The sequence below is a fragment of the Marmota marmota genome, unplaced genomic scaffold (genome assembly GCF_001458135.2).
Source record: "Marmota marmota marmota unplaced genomic scaffold, marMar, whole genome shotgun sequence".
Classification (NCBI taxonomy): Eukaryota; Metazoa; Chordata; class Mammalia; order Rodentia; family Sciuridae; genus Marmota; species Marmota marmota.
This window is the reverse complement of record NW_025999932.1, coordinates 36,248,259-36,274,761: the sequence shown is the minus strand read 5'-3', so window position 1 is coordinate 36,274,761 and position 26,503 is coordinate 36,248,259. Positions and strand designations below refer to the sequence as shown.

Genomic DNA, 26,503 nt, shown 5'->3' with positions numbered 1-26,503 from the left:
AAGAAAATACAGGTAATTCACATGCTTTTGAGGAAGAGAAAGCCTTTTAAGTATGACACAAAAGATATAAGCATATTGAAAAATAACGATCTGATTGCAAGAAGATTTCATATTTTTATATGGCAGAAAAGATTCATTATAAACAATTAAAAACAAGAGTTAATATCCTTATAAAGACTCCTTTTAAGATTCCTCATAAAGTAAGGGGGGAGAAAAGGTGAATATTTTAACAGAAAAATGGCCAAAAGACATAATTCAGTAATGATGGAGGTAAAAAATATAAATGTCCAATAAATATTTATTTTAAGAATGTTCTGCTTCATAATAATAGTATTAATGATAGCTGTCATTTATTTCTGTTTATTATGATAAGTGCTTTCTATAGATTACCTAGGTTAATTCTTTAAAAAGCACATGTCCTATTATCACCATCTTAGAAAAGGCATTTGAACCAGGAGAGTAAAGTCACTTGCCCAAGGTGACAAAAGTTATATATAGCCCAGGCCATGTGACGCCAGAGCCTGAGCCTCATCACTTCCCAAACAGATAAATTAAAACTCCCCGAAATTCCACTGCAACTCCTGGAGAAACCGGTCATCAGCTTGTAAGTGATAAATTAAGTTAAAATTTAGGAAGGAAAACAGTGAAGTAGGTAAAATAAGAAGCAGATCAAGCATCTCTTAATTTTGTGACCCCCATTTCTTTTCAGAATATTTAAAAGATGCTTCAAAGAAGACGAAAAGTGGCCTGATGTTTGTAAAATTGGTTAACCCTTGTTCAGGTGAGCTCTCCCTCTCTCCCTGTTCCTCAGATGCTGGTGTCCTGAATGTCCTTCTTCCTGTGGCTGGTGTGACTGATGAGTGCATGGACGCATTTGGTACTGGTGCGTCTTCTTCCTAAACAGCTTTTAAAGTTAAGATGGCATCATGAGGTCACAAAAGCAAGCTGATGACATTTCCTAGTTTTCCTAGATAATTTCCCCTCGACATTTTTTGAAAAATTTCTTCTTATAGCTTTAATCCACAGAACTTTAAGGTCATCAGAAATGTTGGCAAAACAAAAAAGTAGCGTGTTTGAGTTCTTTCTGAAAACAGATGAATTTTCTTTGGCTTTCTTAAGCCAACTTTTCTTAGTAGTTATTCAATGTTAGCCTTCATTTATATTCATTTTATATTACAAAGTAAAATAAACAACCAAAGTAAAAAAGCAGAAGGCTTTTACTTGACATGCCAAGATTTTGATTAGTTTCATTTTTAACTGTACTTCCCTTATTTTATTCCTGCCAAAAAGTAGTATGTTGTTTTTTCTCCTGTCAGGGATGATTTTCTTTTTAATTAAAAGTATTGTACATTGAAGAGATTAATATTTTCTTGGATATCAGTTTTATTTTAACTTTACATTCAGCGTATTTTCAGTTTTATCTTCTGATTTTTAGGCAAAAATATTAAAATATTCTGTACGTATGTAGTATAGTGATATTGGTGGTGTTTTTTTGAGTAGATACCTGATTCTTAGCAGATGAGAGCATTCTCCTGGTGCCCATAATGCTGGATAGTGAAATGAGGGAAAGCAAATGGGTAGTGCCTTATTGTTGGAGAGACATGATCAATAGAAGCAACAAGAGAGGTGAAAAAATTCATGACTTCCTCCAATGTTCTTTTCCCTAAAATGAAATTGAATGTAATTGGTGTCATGTTTAAGCCTAAGTTGAGGTGAGAAGTGTTTGTTCAAGAGAAGTTTTGGGTAGCAGTACAGATTCTAAAGCATTTAACAAAAGCCAGATTTCTTCTAAAAATTTGGTTTTGTCTAATTATCATAGGAATAGAGGAACAAATGTTCTTATTTGCTACACTGGCAAGAAAAAATAAAGGCCAACATTTGCTGAGCACATACTATATGCTAAGTACTGTGTTATTTATGTTTTCTGGGTTTTTTAGCCCTTATTAAAAAAAAAAAAACTATGAGATAAGTGCAATATTGCCCCATTTTACAGATGTAGAAGGAGAGGCACAAAAAGGTTTATATAATTTCCCTAAGAGCGCATACCCAGCTCTTGGTGGAGACAAGTTCAGGCTCAGGGTCTTGACTCCAGAGATGGTACTCCAGTTGGAAAGATTTTTTTTTTCTTCTTTTCATTAGTTGAAGAGATCAAACATGAATATATGAATGGGCTCCTACCCTCTTTTGAGAAGTAAACGAAAATCCTTTCAGCTTTTCGGTTGAGTGGGGCTTTAATTACTCCCTATATCTTGAAGCATATCCTTGTCTTCCCTATTTGGATTGACTTGTGGGGTAAGAGAACTTGGTTTCTGTGTTGATCCCTGTGTGTTGGGGCTGGGGGGGTGGGGGGCGGGGAACATGGTGCCCTGGAGACAGGGACCCATGTGGCAGCTCAGACCATCTAGCTGAACTCTTAGGGTTTGCTAATTTAGGAATGGCTTTCCTTCTCCCTGATCTGATGCAGAAAGTCTTTGTAGTAGTTAAGATAAATAACTTACACTTTTACTTTTTTTGATTTAAGTTCAGTAAAGATTATAGAGCTGGAAAATAAGCACTTGCATATAATAGCTCTAAGATTTTTCTGGGAGTCAGCGTGTATAGGATGTATCTATGTATGTTTATGCTCATATTAGTAGCAGTCCTCAGAACTGTAGGGCAGTATGTTTGATATGTGTATGAGTGGGGTGTGTGTGTGTGTGTGTGTGTGTGTGTGTGTGTGTGTGTGTATGAGAGAGAGAAAACTTACTTACATATAAAAACCAGATTTGTCTTCCAGGGGAAGGAGCCATTTACTTGTTCAATATGTGTCTACACCAGCTGTTTGAAATCAAAGTTTTCAAGGAAAAGCACCACTCTTGGTTTATAAATCAGTCAGTTCAATCAGGTAAGTGACTAATGTGAATATTTTCCAGTAACTAAGTATGCACTCTTGCTTTTCCACTCTTCACACCTGGGCTTATGGGTCCATCCACCTGGTTGGGAGTCTGGTCAGTGGCATATCCTTCCTTGGCAGCAGAGCAGGGTTTAATCAAAGAGAAGGGAAAGATTATTAGTTATGTCTTTTTTAAATATATTTTTAATATTTTATTTTTTAGTTATAGGTGGACACAATATCTCTATTTCGTTTTTATGTGGTGCTGAGGATTGAACCAGTGCCTCACGTGTGCTAGGCAAGCGCTCTACACTGAACCCCAACCTCAATACCAACCCCTATTACTTGTGTCTTTGATGCCTAGGAAAGTTTAAACTAACCAGTGTTGTCTCCTAAAACGCTACCATATCCTCAGGCAGAAGTTAGATTACCTTTGTATCATGGAGTGCCTATCTCATTGACTGTAGACTTTCTTTTGAGGATCTTCAAGTTTTTAACATCATTTTTTTGAAACTGGATATTTGTATAGCTTCTAGACACTAGAATATAGCAACCTTAAAAAAATACTTTTCATATAAATTACTGCCCCCCTGTGTTACTCAGGTTTCCATTACTGTAATGAATACCTGAGATAATCAGCTCATAAAAAGAGAAGGTTTATTTTGGCTCAGTTTTGGAAGTTTCCATCCATGATTGGTTGGCCCTGTTGCTTTGGGCCTTTAACAAGGCAGAACATCATGGTAATAGCATGTGACAAAACTGCTCAGCTCATGGACAGAAACAAAAGAAAAATTGGAAGAAGTGGAGGCTGAGTTCCCACAGTTCCCTTTGAGGGAATACCTGCAATAACCCAAGACTGCCCACAAAAAACCTGGAAGATTCTGTAATTTCCCAGTAGTGGCACTCTGGGGCTCAAGCCTTTAACACATGGGCCTTTAGGGGACATTGCAGATTCAAACGATAGGATGCCCAACCCCCATACACACACACACACCTCACCACCAAGCTCTAGATTCAGAGGGAGAAAGGGTACCAAGAGAGCTGTGTTCTGACCCCTGTTCTGGGGCGGGTTGGGGTCCAGCAGTGGTTGGGTATATGAGGCATTGTGCATTTCTTCTGCCCACTTTCATTGCTTCTTTTTTTACCCCCTAATTATTTATTTTTAGTTATACATGAAAATAGAATTTATTTTGACATAATTATAGAAGCATGAAATACAGTTTGTTCTAATTCAGTCCCCAGGCCTTCCGCTCCCTTCCTCCCACCTCTTGTTCACCTCCCTCTACTCCATTGATCTTTTTTTCTTTTTTTAAACTGATATCTTCAAGATACACATGGTGAGATTCATTGTGGTGTATTTATATATGTACATAGGAAAGTTAGGTCAGAGTCATCCCACTGTCTTTCCCTATCCCATCCTTTCTCCCTTCCTTTCATTCTCATTTGACTTTTGACCTTTGGACTAGCTTATTTCACTTAGCATGATAGACTCCAGTTCCATCCATTTACTGGCAAATGCCATAATATCATTTTTTTTTTATGGCTGAGTAATACTCCATTGTGTGTATACATACCATTTTCTTTATCATTCATCTGTTAAAGGGCACTTAGGTTGGTTCTCTAGTTTGGCTGTTATGAATTGTGCTTCTATAAACATTGATGAGGCTGTGTCATTGTTGCATGTTCATTTTAAATTTTTTAGATATAAACCAAGGAGTGGGATAGTGCGTCAAATAGTGGTTCCATTCCTAGTTTTTTGAGGAATCTCCATACTGCTTTCCAGAGTAATTTGTACCAATTTGCAGTCCCACCAACAATGTGTGAGTGTACCTTTTCTCCCACATGCTCACTAACATTTATTGTTACTTCTGTTCTTGATAATTGCCATTCTGATTGGAGTGAGATGGAATCTCAGTGTAGTTTTAATTTGCATTTTTCTAATTTCTAGAGATATTGAACAATTTTTCATATATTTGTTGACCATTAGTATATTTCCTGTTGAGCAGTGTCTGTTTAATTCCTTTGCCTATTTATTGATCATGTTTTTTGTTTTTTTTTGTGTGTTAGATTTTTTTTAGTTCTTTGTATATCCTGGATATTAATGCTCTGAAGAGCAGGTAGCAAAGATTTTCTCCCATTCTGTAGCTTTCTCTGCACACTCTTGATTGTTTTCTTTGCTGTGAAAAAGCTTTTTAATTTGATGCCATTCCACTTATTGATTTACTTCTTGTACTTTAGGAATCTTTTTAAGAAAGTCAGTTTCTGAGCTGACATGTTAGAGTGTTAGGCCTGCATTTTCTTCTAGCAGGTCCAAGATTTTAATTTCTAGGTGTTTGATCCAATTTGAATCGAATTTTTGTGCAGGGTGAGAGATGGGGTTAAATTTTATTCTGCTACATATGAATTTCCAGTTTTTCCAACACCATTTGTTAATAGGCTATCTTTTCACCAATGTATGTTTTTGGCATCTTTGTCTAGTATGAGATAACTGCATTTATGTGGGTTTGTCTCTATCTTCTGGTCTGTTCCATTGCTCTTCTGCCTGTTTGGGTACTCTGACTGCTTTTTAAGAGTGCTTTCTGTTGGCTCTGTGTTACCACTGAGTGCTAAGATACACAGGCCATTTTTGTCCACCTTCTAAGACATTCCCAAAGAAGGATTTGTTGCTTTGATTAGTTTTGCATACCTATTTCCATGAGGAAATTGAAGCAGTTTTTAGTTGAGCAAATGCAATGGTAGTTTGTGTGTAGCCTAGAGGGTGGAGAGTACTCCCTTTTCATTGTTGTTGATGTGTATATTCATCTGGCAGTATGTGAGAGTTAGGGTTTCTAATGTAACACACTTGCCGTCAAATGTAGCTGAGAGACACAGAACACAGGAAAATATTGGGCAGCCGTGATTGCTCATCTATCTTGGATGTCTTGAGTTGGTACTCACTTTTTTCTTTCCTTTATTTTTAATAGACTGTTTTTTTTTCTTTACAACAAATTTATCTTCACATCACAACAAATTTATTTCACATGCATTTTTTTTTTTTTTTTTTACCATTGTCTTCTTTTTAAACTTAATTCTAAAGAAAAGAACTGTTTTTAAGAATAGCCACCAAGATGTCACTGTTCGATCTGGAAACCTGTTTCTAATTTTTGCATATAATGGATACCTCATATAAGGTTAACTTAAAACTTATGGTTTTATGAGCTTTCACTTTTCAAAATAATTAAATAGTGTCATAACATAAAACTGCTTCTTTGAATTTTTTTTGTTCTGTACCATGAAAGGACATGGGGAAAATTTACTATGAATTTTTTTCCTTACTATGAAATGGATTCTCATATATATATATGTGTGTGCATATGTGTAGATATATGTGTAGATATATGTGTATGTATATATACATATATATGAATCCTTACCTTAAATTATAAATATATGTATATTTATATATATTTTTGATCTAAACTATAAATATATATTCATGGTTTAGGGTTAGGATTTCTTGTCTTTATAGGTAGGTTGCTCAATTAGAAAATAAATGTAAGTACACGTTTCCTGAAACCAAAATAAAACACTTGGGCAGGGGTAAGTGAATCGTTTATTGTTTTGAATTTGTTTATTTTGATGAAAATACCTCCTCCAAAGCAGTTCTGTGGAAGGGTGGGAGGGAGTTGTCTGGGATCCTTGGAGGGGAGTTCAATAGAGGAAAGAGAAGCAGGAGCCTTTTTTGTGATTGCCTGTTTCCTTCAGCCAGAGAGTGGGATTTTGGGTTTGTTCAAGCTGATTGCTACCATTTTGCCTTTTGCTTTGGGGGCAGGGGTTGGTATTGGATCTGGGTTAGTGAAGTGCCTGATGAGCTTTGAGCCCCCAGGCCCAGAAGAAGCTGTCCCAAGAGAATAACAGTGCTTTCCCAGGGCTTCCTTTTCAAAAGCACAGGAAATTACTTTTTACTGGAGCTTTATAGATAGATTTATATGAGTTTCCCAATGTTTGCCTGGTTTAGGTTCCCTCTGTGCTACCCCCACCTCTACTTTCTTTGGGGATGGAAGGCTTTATAAAATACGAATTCTGAAAAAGAAATGGAAAGTTAAAATCAGATTTCAGTGTCTTAGCTCCATTCTTCACACAGGGATTTGCAACTTTTTGAAGTAAAATCTGGTGGAGCATATTCTGCCTTTTGAGACTGTTTGAACGTGAAAGAAGCAAGATTTAAGGTAGAAATGTAAAGATTTTTGTAAGAAATTTGTGAAATCTGTGATTGAAAAAAATGACAGCCTTCAAATTGAGGCATCTCTTGCCACTTGTTGCACTAAGGCTTGGTAGGATGAGCTGTCACAGGTGTTATTAGATCAGTAAATTTCTTTGACCTGTATAAGAAGACCTTTTGGATTGGGGATTTCACATGTGTTTGTCAGTGAATGATTCTCACCTTGAGGTCAGCAGGAATTCACCAGCTTGCCTTCCTGAGCCCTACTGTTCTTTTAACCTCTAGGAGGTCTCCTGCACTTCGCCACACCCATGGACCCCCTGTTTTTGCTCCTCCACTACCTCATACTGGCCAACAAACAGGTGAGTTTCCCAGTGGGGGTCATCTACAATGACCTCATCTTCCTGCTCTCCTTTTCAAATGTAGATTCCCTGCACTTCCGGTTTAATTTGGTAAGTATGGAGGGTATGTATCCTGTGTGCTAGGACAGGTCAGAGCACCCACACACAGGCCTAGAAGCAGCGCTGCAATCTTGATCCAGTTTGATATTAGCTTGCCCATCACTTCTGAATTGCTTAGCTCACAGTGCTCTGTGCCTTACTGGTTGACAAAGCCTGACACTGAAAACATTTATCATTAAGTGCCCAGATACACGTAAAAATTGACCACCAGCTTTAGGAGAAGAAGGGTTTATCTTCTGTGAGACGGTGATATAGGGACATATCTAATGAAAGCTTATTGAGGAAGATATAGTTGAGACTTAAGAAATTCCAGATAGATAAAATTTACCCTTGTAATAGAAAGATGGAGTTTACAAAAAATATTAGTTTCAACCTAAAGTTCTGAAACATTTTGGTCTCATAATATGTTGACACTTATTAAGGGTTTCCAAAAGCATATGTTTTTATGAGCTCTAATTTTCAATATTTACTATATTAGGAATTAAAACTGACATAAATAACACATTTTTAATGAAACAAACAACAAAATTTAATAAGGCATGTGGCAGTGTTTTTAATGGCTGGCTTAAAAGAAGATCACTGAATTCTCATGTCTGTTTATACATTCAGCCTGTTTATTGTTTTGGTGGAACTGTGTGAAGAATATGTGGCCTCACACAGAGATATAATCAGAACAGGGAGGAAAGGGCATGATAGCCTTTTAAGATAATTTTGGATATTTTTCTCTGATATTACTTCAAAAATCAATAAGGAGTAGTTTCTTTTCTTTTTTTTTTTTTAAAGAGAGAGAATTTTTTTAATATTTATTTTTTAGTTTTTGGTGGACACAACATCTTTATTTTATTTTTATGTGGTGCTGAGGATCGAACCCAGCACCCCGCGCATGCCAGGCGAGCGCGCTACCACTTGAGCCACATCCCCAGTCCCGGGAGAAGTTTCTTAAAGGTTAGTCATAAAGTGGAATCTGAACCCTTGTCAATGATCCTTCCATGCTGTCTTACATTAAAATCCACTGGTTTGTTTTTCACTTAGCATGGATCTTTTTTTATAACATCATGTTTTGGTTTATTTGAAAAATATTGGTTCACTGAGTTATATAAATCTTCCAAATGTTAATACATCCCAGTTTATACATACACACCCTTTGTAAATGTCTTACTTCAATTTGGTTTCTGTAACACCTGAAAGTGGATAATTTTATAAGCAAAAGAGGTTTACTTTGGTTTAGGGTTCTCGAGGCTGGGAATTCAAAGAGCATGGCACTAGTCAAGGTCTTATGTTCCTTTAACTCATGGTGAAAATAGAAAGGCAAACATATTTGCAGAAGAAAGAACATGAGGGATAAACTTGCTCTTGTAATAACTAATCTAGTCCTTTGAACTCACTCATGTAAGAAAGGATTAATCTGTTCATGAGGGCTCCACCCCCAAACAGCTCCCATGAGCCCCAATGGCAAGCAGATTCCATATTCATATCATATCAGTTACTACCATCAAAAAAATCCTTGAAGTATTGAGAAGCTGTGATAGTGGGAGATACAAGTTTTCCACAGTTCTGATTTTTGCCTGAAAGTTCAAGTTTTATTATAGGCTACAAGTGCTTTCTTTCCCTTAAAGTGATGAGCTTGCATCACTCATGTTCTTCTGCTCAATACCTGAGTCCAAACTGACTTATAGTGGGTTTTCAAGTATAAGTAATATCCATGAGTAAGTGGTTAGTTTTGTAATTAGTAAAGCTAAGAAGAATTAAACTTAACTGAGAAGAATAGTGGTCTGGATTCTGTGTGTGTGTGTGTGTGTGTGTGTGTGTGTGTGTGTGTGTGCTGGATTCTTATGGTCTACAGTTTTCTTCTTTTGGTACCCAGGCTTTATGGACTTAACTAGCTGAGCCTGGCTTAGCCTGAGTACACCTTCATTTATGTATCCCTCTAGCATTCTCTCTCTCTCTCTCTCTCTCTCTTTCTTCCTCTTAATTTGGAAGCATTATCTGACAGCACTAACAGGAGTGGATTTACTTTTGAATTTTTCTTTAAGTGGCTGGGTTTTCTTTCTTCAGCTGTGGAATGAGGATGGAGAGGCCGAGGAATGTTCTGGGCCCATCTGGGCTGGTTCCAGGCCTGTGTGATGGTGGGGCTCCTGCTCTGGGGCTCTTCTTCAAGTTGAGTGGTTGGACCAGCCCTAGGCAATCACTATCATCTTTGCAAGTTTCTGTGGCTTCATGTACTTTTCTAGAATTTTGTTTCTTGTTTCGTATGGTGACTGTACCCCTGGGGTAGGGTGCTTGCTGCTTGGAAACCAAGTGCTCAAAAGAGCTTCTTAAAGGGAGCCCTGCATCAGTCCTAGAATCTGTCCCCATTTAGGGGTTTCTTAGATGGAACAGAGGCTCTGAACTAAGTTGCAGGGACAGACCATGAGATATGTCTTTTTCTCTTTTCGTGTGTGTTTTGGCTGGGATGCTTGCATTGTAACTGACCAAAGTGTTTTTTCCAGGGAAAGTTTCAGCCTCTAGATCAGGTGGTGGTGGATGATGCATTTCCGAATTGTGTCTTGTTGCTGAAACTTCCTGAACTTGAGAAAGTACTTCACCACGTGACAGAGGAAAAAGGTATGGTATGTGGGCCTTGGAAGTCAGGCAGAAAGACTGGGCCTTTCTCAGAACATGTAGCTGCTTAAAGCCTCCCTAGCTGTAATGCCCATTCTGTGTCAGTGGAAGACAAAGTGTTACTCAGATGGGCTTCCAGTCGTCAGTACCCCTCCTGGGTCCCATCGGATTGTTCATTCTCTGGAATTATGCCCACTGAAATCTTCTGGCCTCTTCCACAGCCAGAAATCACAAAACATGGCTTTAGTCTCAGTTCTTTGAAGTAGCTTTGTGACTAAAGGCAAGTCAACTGCTTTCTGCTTCAGATTTTTCATTTGTTAAATTATATAAAACGACTGTTAGTGATCCAAGGGGTATTTGAGTACCTAATGAGAAGCAAATGTTGAATATTAGTGCTGGGCTTTGGGAACAAATAAGACACTGTCCCTTCCCTCACTTTTCTTTGAGTCTGATGGGGCAAGCAACAAGCAGGGCAGTGACAAGACAGTGATGGAAGTAACTGTGTGTTTCCTGGGGATGCATAGGCCCCATATGGGTTGGGTGGGGTACAGGTGGGTGAATACCGTGTTGTTTTCCAGGGGGAGGTGACCTAAGTGGAGTCCCGAAGGATGAGTCAGAGCAGCAGTATAGCAAAGGCATGGATATATGGAAAAGGTTGTCCTGTTTAGGTGGTTCCATGAAATTCATTACATCTGGGAAGGTTTGGGGCTGTAAGGAATGGGGTAGGAATGCTGGGCACGGGTTCAGATGGGAGGGAACGTTGTATGCATCTGGTGGTGGCCCATCTCTGAACTTTTCACCAAGATAGTGCTACCGTGTGGAGAATATATTCAAGAAGCCAAGGCCAGGTCCACAGGGGCTGTTGCAGTGATCTAGACAGAATATCACAAGAGCCTGAGCTTAGGAGGAACTGCAATTTAGGGGGAAAACTAGCCACATCAGGTGACTGAATGGTGGTCAGGGAAAAGAAAGAGTAAGAATGGCTTCTAGGTTTATGTCTTGACCAAGAGGATGTACAGTGCTGGCATCCTGGAGGCAGGGAACAGGGGCTGGAGGAGTAGGCGAGGGAACAAAGAGGTGAATTCTAGATATTACTCTTGAGTTTTGAGAAGAGGAGGTGAAGCATTGTGTGTCAGGTTAAACAAGTTTTGTGTTTTAATGGGTTAAAAAACACTATACACACTTAGCATCAGGGTTTCAAATAATCATCCAAGTAGTTTCAGGGTTAATCTGGAAACATAATGTGAGAACCAGAACAACAGGCCAAGAGGCTATTTCCATCTGGGGTCATAGATGGTTTGTTAACAATGGCAGTTCTTCTGGGACCAAGAAAGTGGTGATTCCAAGAAGTGTAAGCTTACAGTGGGAAGGGGAAAGCCTCACTGGTTGCATTTCATGTTTGAGAGGCTACTGATTCTTACTTGGCCCTGTTTGGGGATCCAGTTTGGATCTAAGGGCTGCATGGAGCCAATGTTTTATCAAAGCAGCCCCATCAAAGGCGTTCCTGATGCTGAGCTTGGCAGGGGACAGCATCTTTTTGTGGGTGACAAATGAAGTAGACCATAACCATTTTTGAAAACTAAAGTAATAAAGAAAATAGAATTACAAGTCATTTTAACTTTTGTTACTTTAACATGAGTTGAAGATGCAATGAAGTTGTTATCCAGGATTCTGCCATGGGATGTGTAAAAGCAGTCAACTTAAAGCAATATCCGGAAACAAGATTCTGAAACAGTATCAATGCCTCTGCGTTTGTTCACTTCGAGTCTCTGCCCTCTCCCAGCCTGGGCATTAGCTGCATCACTGTGTGGACTTTGGTCCCAATCTCCATCTCTTCTCAATTTTGCCTGACTTTTAAAAGATTTGCACTTCCATTTTTCAAAGTGGCTATATTATTAGCCTTTATATAAGTATGTAAGTCAGATTTCTAAAGTCCCAGTCCTCAAGTTTCTCTTTCTTTGTTATTAAGTGATGGTAAGGGAAAGCAAAATATTTTCAGATTAAATGTCCTACAGTAAAAGATACGTGCAGTGCCCAGAGGTTTGGTAGTTTACTTATAATCCGATTCTACCTTTAATGAACTCCATTTTATAAATTTGAAATAATGGAAAGTTTAAAAGCAAAACCAAAAAAAAAATTAAGAATAGGGAGGAAAAATTAAAAAGAAGTGAGATTCTCCATGCCTCATCCATCAGAATACTTGAGTATAAGCAACCCTACAACATGTTCTTCATCCCTTCATCCAAAATATAAATATATGAAATATTTTTCTTTATGTGAGGTCTGTGTACAGGACAGTGTACTCAGATGAATATCTTTTTCCATGAAGATCAGCAGGGGAAAGCCCAGCATTCTGAGGTTTACCACTGGTTGTTATAGGCTGTCCACAGAGAGAAGGGTAGAGGATCTGCACTACAGCAGGAGGTGGTGCTTATGGTTTTTCATATATTACTTAATCATCGCAGTAAGGCCCTTTCATTGTTATTATAATCTGCATTTTTAAAAATGAGGAAACTAAGTGTTAGAGAGTTAAGTAACTTGTATGACATCACAGAACATGAAGTAGCAGAACCAGGATTAAAGATAAACTTATGTATTAATAAATTAAAGAACTGATAGTGACACTTGCTGTTCTTTCTTAGAGCTATGAAGTACTTCCAGGATACTCTGTTAGAGTCTTTAGAGAGTGTCTCTTGTAAAAACAGAAAACACATTTTTTCTTTTAAAATCTTTGTATCCCCTCTTAATGATTTTGCTTTGTATGGCAAAAAGATAAGAAAGGAGACAGAAATGGAATAGCTTAAGGAGCAGACAGTCCTCACCCCTGCAGTGATCTTTCTTATTTTCATGCACTGTCCTCCAGGTCATCATGGTGATTGTATTGAAGACTGGCTGCTTAAAGTTTGGTTCCCCCTGATAAATAAGCCCAGCCACTGCTGCTGGTGCTCTGAACGATGAAGGCCGTGACCTTAGCCTTGCCTGCTTCATTAGTAATGGAAAGGCTCTACTTGCTCGCTCTAGGGCCCAGAGCACGTTTCTTGCCAAAGAAGCTCACATTCAGTGGAGAGATGACACGGGAGAGGACTAATACGGGGTCATGGACTTTGCCTTGAACGTAACACTCTGCTTCATGTTGCAAGCCAGAGCTGCATTGCACTGTCTGATGCAATTAATGGGAAGAGCCAGGAAAACTTACCTGATTAAAATTCCCCAAGTGCAGTTGCCAAGTTTCTATCCCCAGAAGACAGGGGAGAAGAGGAGGGCTGAGTTTCTCAGTTATGGAAAACATTGAGAAAGCAGAAGTGAAAATCTGCTTTAGGCAGTTTATTCAACAATACATCAGGGAAATTCAGGTTTGTGAACTGATTACCCAATTGCTGAACATGTTATTTAATTGTAGACTCATTTTTATTCCATCTTTATTTTGTAAACCCAGTATTTCCAGATGTTTGAGGCCAGTTTTATAAGCACCAGACACATAAGGGAAAAAACCCAGCCAGTGTGTACACGTACTGTCCAACTTTCTAACTCTCACAAATATTAAGTTTAGGACACGGATGAACATGCTATGCTATTTTTCATAATTATGGGCCGCCTGTGGTCTTCATGAATATCTGAGATCTCCTTGTTTTTAGAAATTTATAAATTTCAAAATTAAGCTGTAGTTTATACACTGGATCTGTGTAGTATTCTGGGACATAGTGATCATTACTGGGGGGTATGTTCTGAGATGTGCCGTTAGCCGATTTCATTTTTGCATGAACATCTAGAGCGCGCTTCCACAAACAGGTGGTGTAGCCTGCTGTACACTTGGGCTATTGGTATACCCTGTTGATCCTGGGCTACAAATCTGTACACCATGTTACTGTAGTGACTGCTGTAAGCAGAAGTAACAGGATGGTAAGTATTGGTATGTAGAAATATAAATCAAGTACAGTAAAAATATAGTATAAATTTTTAAAAACTGTTACACCTCTACCGGGCACTAACTCTGCATGGAAATTGCAGGCCTGGAGGGTGCTCCGGGTGTGTCAGTGAATCAGTGAATGGTGACTGAATGTGAAAACCTAGGACGTCCCTGTACATTGTTGAGACTTTACTGATACTGTGCACTTAGGCTACGCTAAATTTATTTTTAAATCATTTTATTTTTTCAATAATATATTAGTCTTAGCTTACTGTAACTACTTTATAAACTTCTTAATTTTTTAACTTTTTACTTATAATAGCTTAAAATACAAACCTATCATATAGCCTCAAAAAAAAAAAAAAAGGATCTTTCTTTGCATCCTTGTTCTGTGAGCTTTCTTTAGTTGTTGTTCTTGTTCTCTTCTTCTTCTTTTTTAATTGTGTTAAAAATTAAGATGCAAACACACACTAGCATAGGCTTACTTAGGGTCATGATCATCAGTATCACTTCTGCCACCTCTACATTTGGGCCCACTGGAACTTCTTCAGGCACAATAACACAGATTGCCAATCCCCTGTGATAGCAGTCCTTTTGGAATCCCTCTAAAGGACTTGCCTGTGGCTTTGTACAATTAACTTTTCTTTTTTTAAAACAATCCAGAATACACTAAAATAACAATAAAACGGATGAATCTCACAGAAATTTTGTTGAGCAAAAGAAGATGAACACAAAAAAGTACACACTATATGATTCCATTTCTAAGAAGTTTCAGAATAAAGTAAGAACCAGTCTATAAAGATAGCTCAGTGGTTCCCGGTGGTCTGGGGAGGGCTGGGAGGATTGATTACAGAAAGGTTCAAGGGAACTTATGGACATGATGAGTACATGACTGCATTTATTTCTCAACACGCGTCCCATTGTACACTTAAAGTGGATATGTTCATTATATAAATAAAGTTGATTTTTTTTTTTTTAAATGTACTTACTAATCCAGCACTAGAAGCCAGGCCTCCTGATTTTTGACTCAGTAATTGTTTTTTCCCTCCCCCATGTCAAGATAAGGTTGACTCCTTCATTCTCCATACTTCCCGTCGCCTTGGGATCAGGTGCTGTAGTGTGGGAGGCAAGGCAGCCTGGGCAGCCAGGAGGCTAGTTTGGGAAGATGACCAGTTTAGCTTCAGACATGTTGAGCCTTGGCTCAGGGCTTTATGTTTGCTATTTGCCAGCTGAGCTTGTTTAAAGTCTTGTTGAACTAGGATATAAAGCCTCTCCAGGAGAACGGTGCAGTTGACCTTGGAGAAGGGCAAAGGAGAGCTAGAAAAAGATTTAGAGAAATCATCAGAGAAAACCAAAGGAAAGCAGTTTTGTGGCTACCCTTCTGGAGAGGTCTTTCCCACAGAGAATAGGGAGGACAGAAGTTCCTAGGGGAGCATGTAGATCTCATTGTCCTTGGTAAAATGAGCATCAGATCCATAGCTGAAAGGTCAGCTTGGATGGGAATGCAGTGCCGCTTCTTAATTGCTAGTGACTTTGGACAATTTACTTTAGGTCACTCAAACCTGGTTTTCTGTGATGAGTACAAATAAAGCTTTTCACTTGAAATCCATTCTGCCCATCAATGAGAAAATGTATGTGAAGAGCCTGAATAAATGTTAGTTTTCTGACACATAATTGACAAATATCAACTGTCATCATTTTTGCTTAGCTGATATCAACTATTTTCTATTCGGCAGGCATTGTGCCATAGGGTTTGTAGGGACTATTCCATTGCACGCTCAAAATAACCCTTGCTTTACACCTTGAGAAAACAGGTTTTGAGAATGAAGTGGCTTCTCAAGGTAACAACACATACTGGTGTTTGTGTGAGCCCTGGAAGTATGTATGGCTTAGTCTGTATTTTTGACTTCTTCTGAGAGACCATTTCCAAGAGGGACAGGAGAGGTCTGCCTAGGTGATTCAGGGAGTGTGAGCCAAGAACAAAAACTATGTAAGTTGTAGTTCTTGTAGCATTTTGGAGGTAGGAACAAGAGAGGTAAAGAGCAGAGACAGGTGGGATTTCTTAGGACAGACTTGAGCACTGAATTTTGTTAGTGAGTCTTGATGCAGGTGATGAATGGAACTTCTAAAGGCCATTCAACAGTGTACACTTATTGGGTGAGCTATGTCCTGTTAAATTTCCCCTGATGTCCTGATCGAGATATTGTCTCCAGGGAAACTGAATCCAGTCTTGCTTCTGTAGCGGGCTGTTTTTCTAGGCTATCCTGGCTTCAGGAGAGCAGAAATCCTCCTATTTCTGATGGAATATCATATGCAACTGTCCCTCCTTCAGTGACACATACTCAGGAGACAGGTGCAAAGGTTTAGCTCCCACTCCATCTTCATTTTGACCACTACAGGCAGAAATGGGGAGGAAATGCACAGAGACTAGGGCAGGGGTCCTCCAGCCTTTCTTCCATTCAAACCATTTGGATTGCAGAAAACTATCCCTGAATAAGCAGTTTCCATTTCCCGTGATATGGAGGGGAGGAAGGGGAAGTGTCATGCTGTATAGCTCACAGATGGTTGGTCTGCACTGGCCTTAAAGTTTCCAGTAGCCGTAAAGATGACTCCTATATGGTCATAAAGGAGGCTGGAGTGGGAGAGCTGCCCTTGCTAACCACACAGGAAGAAGAAATACCACGGACTAAACGTGTTATGGAGGAAATCCTGGTTTAATGACGTAGCGTATGAAGCTAGGTGGATTGTGAGGAGAAGTATAATTTCTAACAGTCAGAACTTTTATATCCATAAAGGGCCAAGTTGAGCCTACCATAAATCTCAATTCCCCTGAAATATCTATGACTATGTTAGTAATACTTTAAAAGAAGCATATATCTGTTGCTGCACCAATTCCACCAGGGCAGCATTGAGTAGTTAAGATGTTTTTGTTTCTTTTGCCCCTGAACATGGACCTTCACAGGCATCTGCCTGATTTTAGTGTTTTTATCCCTCCCACCCCCTGCAGTTTTTTATTTTAGAAAGGAAAGTCTTTCTTTGAAAACATTGAGGTGAACTTAAAATTAATTCAGAAAAATTGAGATTATTTAGCATGTTAGATTGCTGCGTTTTAAAAATTACCTTTTTTACAGTGTTGTTTGTATGACTTGAGGGTTTTTAAAAATTCATACTCATTCTGTGATTACATCATTTCTGAGGTCCCTAAACTCTGGGAGTTTTTAAAAAAATGTCTCAAGTATGTTCTCCGGTTTATAGGTTGGGCTTTTCAACAATGTATTATGAAAAATTTTAAATTATTGTATGTGATGTTACCTTGAGCTTTTTTGTTTGTTTGTTTGTTTTGTTTTTTAACTCACTGTCCTAAGGGTTTTTTTCCCCCATTAATCCAGAAATAGGCAACAAGAAATATTACAAGTATAGCAAAGAGAAGACATTGAAGTGGCTGGAAAAAAAGGTATAGTACCTCTCTAGTGTCTTGTGATAAAACAAAAAAACAAAAAACAAAAAAAACTCTATATCCAAAGACCATCCTATATATGTAGTGAAAATGGGAAAACTGTATAAAGATATCCAAGACTGAAAAGAAACTTGGTATTTTTATTTGACCTGAATCCTCATTTCTTCTGGTCCTAAATGAAAGTGTTTCTGGCTGTTGATTAGTACAGATTTGAATCTTCCAAGCCAGACAGTGCAGGCCTCTTCACTGCTGTTGGCTGCACAGGTATCTCCAAGGTGGTGTTGCTCACATAGCCAGGCAAGAGATGGCAGGAGAAAGCTGTTCAAGCTTAGAGAAAGTTAGTCCACTCTAAGTGTCCAAATGCTGAAGAAGGATCATGGCAAACCGTATGTCTTAGTGATTTTGACCTAATCTAAGGTCCAGGGCAGTATTTTTAAAATTGATTTAGGAACATCACAACCAGTATTTCTCTTGGAATGGAGCAGGACAGAATGAATTAGGACAAGACAGAATGGGTTCATATATATAGCCCAGAGTACAAGTAAATGTTAAGGATGACTCTATGAAATGTATTCTTGTATATGTGTTTGATGTCAAATTGCTGTATATTTCTTACTGTGGGTTGTAGTTAAAAAAAAATAAATTGCCACTGGTCTAAGGAAAGTATCATGTACTTTCACATGGATTAAGAATCTTAGTTTTTACAAGATCAGTGCGGACCAGTAGTTATAATTCTGTTTCCTAAGGTTCCCTTGGATCTTACATGTGAAGGCCATACTCGTTTGTCACACTATATCACTGAGCAAACTGGAGTCGAAACATGCAAATGAACACTGTAGAATTAGTCAGGCTCCTATTGTACAAAGTAACAAAAAATTTAGTAAGTGCCATCATGTTCCACTTGTCATGTGCTATGTCATAGCATATTATATATAAGTGAAAATGCTGAGCAAAACCTTGGCATTTCATTTTTGCTTTTAGCAAGTGATAATGATATGACCATAAAGTGAAGTTTATGCTTATTGGGAAATTTTATATTTTTTGTTCTGTTTAGAAATTACTAACATAGAAGCTTTGTACCAGGTTCTGTTCTAAGGGTTCTACATGCATTAACTCATTGTCTCACAGCAGTCCAATGGGGTGGATACTCTTTATGCCTAATGCACAGATAGAAGCACAGAGAGGCTGACTGATTGGTCACAGAGCAAACCAAAGCAGCCTGTTTCCAGAGTCAGTGCTTCAGTCACCACCTTATGTTGCTTCTCATATTGCGTAGGCTCAGGAAGTCCACGTACTGAGGTCATCCAGAAATGTGTCTGCCCTCAGCCTCTCTCCAAGCATGTAATATTTGGTGGAGATATTGCTCGGTTCTCAAATACTTCTTCCTGGATCTTAAGTGGAACGAGGGTCATCTGGAAAGTCATGCATTTCTAAAGTTATGTTGAAGATTCCTCCGATTTCTGCCCTATGTTTGCTTCCTAGGTTAAACAAACTGTGGCAGCATTAAAAACCAGTAATGTCACTGTCAGTGCTCGGGTGCAGTCATCTGCATTTTTCTCTGGTAACCAGGTTTTGAGTGACAAGGAAGGTAAGTAAACCACTTTATCAGAAATAATTTTTGTCTGGAGTAAGTTGCTTATGTGCAAATGCGTATCTGAGAATTTAAAAATCTTTAATGTCACTGAAGCATCATTCTTGCCAATGTTTTTCATAGATTAGGGCAATTGTACACCCTATTTCAGAATCAAAGGCTGTTTCTAACAGATCAGTTCTCTCACTGAATGGCACCTGAATCATTCATTCAGCAAATAATTATTTTGCACCAACAGTAATAGCAACCCTGAGAAGCCTGGCTGTCATTTCTTGAGGGTATGTTATGTGCCAGACCCTTGGCTAGGTTGCCAGGATACAAACATTGTCTCCTGATCACCCCAGGAAGTCCCATGAGAATCAAGGTTCAGTCCACAGTTACCCACCAGCAAATGGCAAAACCGAGCTACTCGTGGAGCTTCTCTCACTCTCAAGCCCATGCTTTTTGCCCTTTTCTTGTGCCTTTCCTCTGGTTCAGGGTTTCTAATGGGCTGCTTCTTTTTGCATCTTACTGCCATAAAGCTTAATTCCTAAGGTAGCTTTAAATGTTTTGATTTTAGATGAAAATTGACTCACTTAGCAATTTTCTTAGGTTATTAAGGTACTACATTCTTTTGCTTTTTCCAATATAGTGTATGTGTGCATTGTTTAAAAATAAAAACAATTATATAGTGCAATTAGCATTCTGAAAGGGTGAGACAGAAATTATTCTGACCTTCAGCTTCAAGGTTCTGTGTTCCCCTGTTCTGGCTATACAATTTTCAATACCTGACTTTAGCCATTAAAAAAAATTAATATGAGGAATAGGTACCTTTTTTGTGATGGATTATTCAGACGGTCTTTGATGTGCAGAAGTCTATTTTACAACTCATTACTTATTGACATAGCTGGCCACTGCCATTTGGGGGGTGGTGAACAGCATGCTTGCCATACCAAATTCATGAACTGTCAGTGTCTTTAATTGGCCTTAACAGAAGAGGAGGAAGTAGTGAATCACAAGGGGAGATGGATGGAGAGTTGACCAATGAAACCACATATATGTGGTTTATTTATTTTTCTTTTTTTCTTTTTCTTTCTTCCTCCTCCTCCTCCTCCTCCTCCTCCTTCTTTTTTGCAGAAGAAGGGATGTTAGAGAGTTTTATAGACAGGTCTTCTTACTTTAAAAATTGATAACTATAGTCTCAGAGAGATGGATGGTTTATTCTAGCTGATAAATAAGGTCTTATGCTCCGAGTCCAGGGTTTTCACCAAGACTCTACATCTAAGTTTCTGGGCATGGCTGTATTGCTGGTTAGTGTTCCAGCCATAAAGTAAGCTTTACATACTTTTAGATCTTTAGCTTGGGGTATGGTACCAAAAGCAGAGAATGAATGACCTGTAAACTGACTTTCTTAAAATAGTTTTCTTTGTCTCTTCATGACTAACTGGATAAATTACTAGCCCAGAACCCTGAGCACATTTTAAGAAGGGTCCAATGATAACTTTGTGTTCTACATCAGCCATGAAAATTTCTACTAAAGATTTTCAAGATCAGGTAACTACCAGACTGCAGTCATTTACTAAGTAATACTGGGGTATATTGTTGCCTTATTTTGAAGACAGAAAAGAAGGAAAGCAAGGAAGCAAGTAAACATCTCTGCAGCAGACCCGGGCTTTGCTTTTTGATAATTCATCTCCCCCTGTGGTCATTCCATCTCCTGATTAAGTTTGATTGCCCCACATAATCTGCTCACAGGACCGAGTTAAAGAGCGGCATTTGGAAACAGATTTTATTGGCTGTTTTTAATCAATGGCAGAGCTGCATTTTAGTACTATGACTTCAGATACCCTGAACTAATATTATATTCTGCTGTGTGAGTTGTGTTTCAGGTTTTAAAAGGCATTTTATTTGGAAGTATATATAGTGTTCAAAATATATGTAGTGTTCTTATGAAGCAAATACCTAATAGAGATAAATCATGTTATTTTATTTATCTTAAATGAATATTATCACTACTATTCAATGATTATATTTGTTATTTGGAGCAGATTTAGAAAAGATTAGCCTTAGAAAAAAGAGACATTAATATTTAATATTATCACATCTGATTTTTAAATTTTATTTGTATTCAAAGGCTTCAACTAACAAAGCAACCCTGAATTTTTGCTTTTCATGTCCTTAATTTAGTACATGTCTACTATGTTATATCATCACATCTTTGGTATCATGCTATATCATATATCATCATCACATCTCTGCTCTGACACATCATATTAGTATCGCCATTTACCAACAAGGAATCTGAGGCTAGAGCCTAATGAGTTTCCTAAATCCATATAGACCAAGAATTTGAACTCTGGTCAATTTGACTCTAAAATCACTGTAATTATTCCTAATTGTTTTATTTCACTCTCTTTCATTTATTTCAGAGGATTACATTCGTTATGCCCATGGTCTGATATCTGATTATATCCCTAAAGAATTAAGTGATGATTTATCCAAATATCTAAAGTAAGTGTTGGTGTAGTCCTAATGAACAAGGACCTTTGTGCTTCTTGGTTTCCCCAGCAAAAGGTTTCTCTGTGGCATATGATATCACTGTGTGATAAGAGATTATTCTTGAGCTTTGTCTTATACTGTATGGATTGGGGAGGATTTTTTTGTAAATATTTTTTTAATTGTCAATGGACCTTTATTTTATTTATTGATACATGGTGCTGAGAATTGAACCCAGTGCCTCACACATGCTAGGCACGCACTCTACCACTGAGCCACAACCCCAACCCTGGAGAGGATTTTTAATGGACATTGAATGGAATAAACTGATTTGGTAGAAACTGATTACAGCAACTAGCGAGTTTAGGGATTGGAATTTTTTTTTTTTTTTTGTATTAGAGGACAAATGTGTTTAAAGTTTTATCCCCAGTGAGACTTAACTAACTTGATTTTTGTGATCATTTAAAGAGAAAGAGATAGGAAAGGAAGGGTGGATGGCATGTAAAATATTTTTGAAAATTGTATTAAAGGTTTTATACCGTTTCACTACCATTAGATGTTCACTAACTACCTTTATAATGCTGAGTACTTCAAATTGAAAGTCACGTGGAAAATAATCTCTGTCCTTTAGAGATGGAAGAACAGTTTTAAGAATGATTTGATTTTCATTCCTTCCTTTTTAAAGATCTTTTTTTTAATATTTATTTTTTAGTTGTAGTTGGTTGGACACAATACCTTTATTTTATTTATTTTTATGTGGTGCTAAGGATTGAACCCAGGGCCTCGCACTGCTAGGGGAGCGCTCTACCGCTGAGCCACAACCCCTAAAGATCTTTAATATAATATAAAGACCATACTTTTGTTGAAAAGTATGTGCTTATTTTCAAGATTTTAGCCATTATTAAGAGCTTATATTTATGATGATTTAATAGCTTTTCCCAATCCTTATTAAATCCTTTTGCTTCTTTAATAATCCATGATAGGGAAGAATATGGTTATTTTTTTTTAAAAATCCATAATAGATAATAATAGAGTTGTTTGTTGTTTTCAGCAAATTCCACAGATCCTGCTTTAAAAACAGTCAGTGGAAATTGGTCCTTATACTAGTTAAAGCATATTGAAAGCTTGTTTTAAATTGATAACCATCCTTCTGTTTAATATTCCCTTGGATTTCTTAGCTGCTTGTTTTATTAGAGACTATATCTTTGTATTCCATTATTTGTTTAGTTTTTTTTTTTCTTTCCCTAAAATTTCAAGTTTGATTTAAAGACTTTGGAAGACAGAGCATGCCAGTTAAACTTCTTTTTAAAGGGAGAAAAGTTTGTGTGGCTTTTGTCAACAGTTATAATGCTATTCACTTTTAAATAAATGGTAGCATCATAATTTATGAAGAAAAAACACTCCAGTGCCAAAACTCTAATTTGTGGAGGCCAACAAAAACCCACTGTGTTTCAACAAATGGGTTTAGTGTTTTTCTGTTTAAACAGTTTTAATATGAGGGATTAAGTAGCAAAATGAAGATGCATTAATTTAAAGAGATTCCATTCTTTACTTTGAGGGGATTGAACAGGAGGATCTATAGTGGCAAAGCTATATGAAAAGCAGGACTCTCTTAAGTCTTAAGTTGCCCAGTTTCTATTTGCCTTTCAATGAAAACTCATGGCTGTGATCTTTCTTAACTTCCTCAGGCTTCCAGAACCTTCAGCTCCATTGCCAAACCCTCCATCAAAGGTAAGAAACTGGGACCAAGATATTTTTGAGTTTAATTTGTTCTAGTATATATATTAAAGCACACAAAATCCATCTTTCATGGAGTGGTGCAATATGGAATATATATTATTCTGGGTTCTCCATGAGTATTTTTAATTATTGTAGATTTTACCCAAAGTGAAAACCAAGTTCATTTTAGAAAGCACCTCTATAAAAATATTATAGATATATAATAAAAATGAAGCCTTCTTGAGTAGGCTAAGCCATTTAATTACTTTCATTAATGACCCAGAACCATACAACTAAAACTCATTTTGCCAAATCTAATTATAAATAGCCCAGAGGCACATCGAGCATGAGTTTTGTAACTCAAAGATGAATAAGGATGACCATGTTTCTATTCTGAATCTGAAATGATTAACAAAATTAGTTGTAGTTGCCATCTGTTATTGAGAATCCTCCTTTTCCAAACATCCTCAAACAGCTCTCCCTAGCTCCTCTATAGCTTGTGTTTATTCCCTAGATCCATAGACTAGAAAAGCCAATCATAACCCATGCCTGAACTGTAGCATCCCTTAGTCTAGACCAGATCTCAGATGAGTAAGTGTTGCTCTGAGGCAGGGGAATAAACACATGCACTGCTGTGGATGAGCTCATTCTCCAGCCAGCAGAGGACTTGAAGCTTTGAGCATGTGCAGTAGAACACAGATACAAAACAGCTTTCCTTCCCCCTGCATTCATTGCTTGGCCTTCAAGGTACTCAGCGTGCTCAGGAATTTTCTCCTATCAAGTCCTATTTGGAGGTGGGGTTAGCAGTTTAAAAAGCTGCTTTTGTTGAGCTTTCTTTGATTTTTAGAAAAGGACTGAAAATTGAAAGTGCATCAGTGTTTATTTGGGGCCACATTCAGCAGTTGTCAAAGAAGGTGCATCTTTTGCTTCCTTTGAAGAAGAGCACTGGGCAGAAGTCAGTTGCTGTAAGATCTAAGGACATCCTAGGTCAGACACATGCTTCTTCCAGTTCCGTAGTTAATCTCTGACAGTATCCAGGGGACAAAGAGTAAAATAATAGGATGCTCTGAAAGTGTTTGTTTCTTATTTTTCTACCTCAAAAAATAAAGCGTATTTCTTTCTCCCACATGTCTATCTTCCTTAGAAACTTAGATGTAATTCATGAATTGATATAAACTTAGCCTAGAAAGTGCAAGCCTTTGATACCTTTTAGAGTAATATATCTCATAAGTTTATTCTTCTCCATTCCGGTTTTCTGTTTCTTAATTTCCAAAATTTAAGTCATTTGTGGTCTTGTCATTTTTGATTTAGATCTAGGGTCAGCAAACTTTTTCTGTAAAGGATATATAATAAATGTTTTAGGCTCCTGGCATAGACAGTCTGTGTTACAGCACAGGGGCTGTGTTGTTGGAGGGCAGAAACAGCTATAGACAATACATAAGTGATTAGTATGGCTAGGTTCCAATAAAATTTTATTAGTGAAATCAAGGGCCAGCTGGATTTGGCCTGTGGGCCATAGTTTGCCAAGCTCTGATTTGGATCTCAGCATCTTGTCCTTTCTGCACCTCAGCCTTATCTCCTAGATGAGGTATGCACATTACAAACTATACTGGATAATGTACCATAGTTGAAACAAGCATAGACTATATCTTCTACTAGCTTTCCTGTCTGTGCCAAGGGTTTGATTGATTTTTTATAGGAGTATACGTGATCATTTTCAGGAAATACCTCCCAGCAGCCACCAGGCGTTCTTGTATCAGTTGTAATGCAAGCATGGAGTCTGCATCTAAATGTGTTTTGCCTCATTTTCCCTTATTGTCACATCTCTGCTTTGGGCTCAGCTTCCTACCCTCATCCCCTGAAATCTTTTGAATTTGTCACTATCAACTGACGAAGTTGGATGTAATCAGTGTTTGGAGATGTTCCCAAGTTCCCTTTTTGCAAATCTTTTGTATTAGTGAGAAGACCAGGCCTAACATAAATCCTCATGTTAGTCTAGTGTTTGTTCCTCTCTTCCCAGAATTGTACCCATTTAGTCACATCCTTGGTAATGTCTTTCTGAGCTACTTCATCATTTCTGCTGAAGAATCTTCAGCAGAAATCTCACTCCATAGTGATTTGGTCTTTTAAATAACAAAAATTTATCAATAAATTTTTCCCCCAATATATTCAACAATGTGCTAGAAATAACATGTGCAAAGATGTACCACAATAATTTTTATTTTTTTTATAAGAAGAACTTATAACTGGTATATTGTCTGGTTGTGAGCTTTTAAAACACACGATCATTTTGCTTATTAAATTAAATATTTACTATTCAGATGGAAGTGAGATAGGTAAACTGAGGGGTACAGAGAGTACTGAGTCTCAACAAAGGAATGCCTCTGAAACCATTGACATGTTACAGAACAAGCAACTCATGAGCAAACCTACCTGCATTCTGTCACCTTAAGCCCTCACCACCACTTACTGATTAGCCAATAAAACAACAGCTAAGACACCATGGCAGGATAGCTCCAAGGCAGCCGGAGGAACACACAACTCCTTGTAGCATGCACATCAGGAACTTTGACCAAGATGTGACCAGACCCTCTTCCCCAACCGCATCTCCCATTGTAATAGTAAAACCCAGATGGGAAGAGATATGAGTCTACTTGTACTTCCCACATTCCCTTATACTCACAGATATGTAATGATGGCTCAGTATATGATAGTAATGTTGTCTTATAAGCAGGGAGACTTTCCTCAGGCTCTCTGCAATCTCCTGCACTCCCATTCCTGTATGTGTACTTTCCCTTTTTAATAAGTCTTTTGTTTTGTTACTCACCAAATGCATCCTTAAATTATTTTCTGTGACATTGTTGTATAATCTGCAAGATTAAGGTAGAGGTCTCCTTCACTACTGGAGTCTCTTGGACCTCTGTGCAGTAAACATTGTTCTGGTGAGCCAGCTAGGAGGTAAAATGACAACAACCGACCCCTAGTGAGTGACCTGACATGCTTTTCTTGCACTCTTAAAAAAGTTCAACTGATATTTTTTCCATTCTATTCCATTTTCATGAGCCACAGAACTTAATCTCAACTTGTCTGTCTGATTGTGGCTCTCCTCTTCAGAACTAGTTTGTTATATTAAGCAGGTCCAAGGACCACACAGGTGACTCCTAACACCAATCTTTGGGTTTAGGAAGTACCGTGCCAGTTCATTGCCCCCCCCCCCCC

General features: G+C 38.0%; 1 protein-coding gene across 8 annotated transcripts in view; it reads left to right on the top strand.

Moving 5' to 3' along the window:
• Positions 1–537: 537 nt before the first annotated feature.
• The window catches only part of Rnaseh2b (ribonuclease H2 subunit B), a 63,321-nt gene continuing 37,355 nt past the window's right edge, over positions 538–26,503 (top strand). For 3 of the 8 annotated variants that reach the window (XM_048800901.1, XM_015484261.2, XM_048800898.1), the window contains exons 1-9: positions 548–604; positions 710–781; positions 2,777–2,884; positions 7,359–7,435; positions 10,024–10,138; positions 17,432–17,496; positions 18,982–19,087; positions 21,499–21,580; positions 23,254–23,296. In XM_048800901.1, coding sequence (XP_048656858.1) covers positions 751–781; positions 2,777–2,884; positions 7,359–7,435; positions 10,024–10,138; positions 17,432–17,496; positions 18,982–19,087; positions 21,499–21,580; positions 23,254–23,296 — 627 coding nt within the window. In that variant the 5' untranslated portion in view covers positions 548–604; positions 710–750. Of the gene's footprint in view, positions 605–703; positions 782–2,139; positions 2,293–2,763; positions 2,885–7,358; positions 7,436–10,023; positions 10,139–17,431; positions 17,497–18,981; positions 19,088–21,498; positions 21,581–23,253; positions 23,297–26,503 lie in introns of those variants that run through there. The other 5 variants (XM_048800897.1, XM_048800899.1, XM_015484259.2 and 2 more) reach the window with 5 other exon arrangements.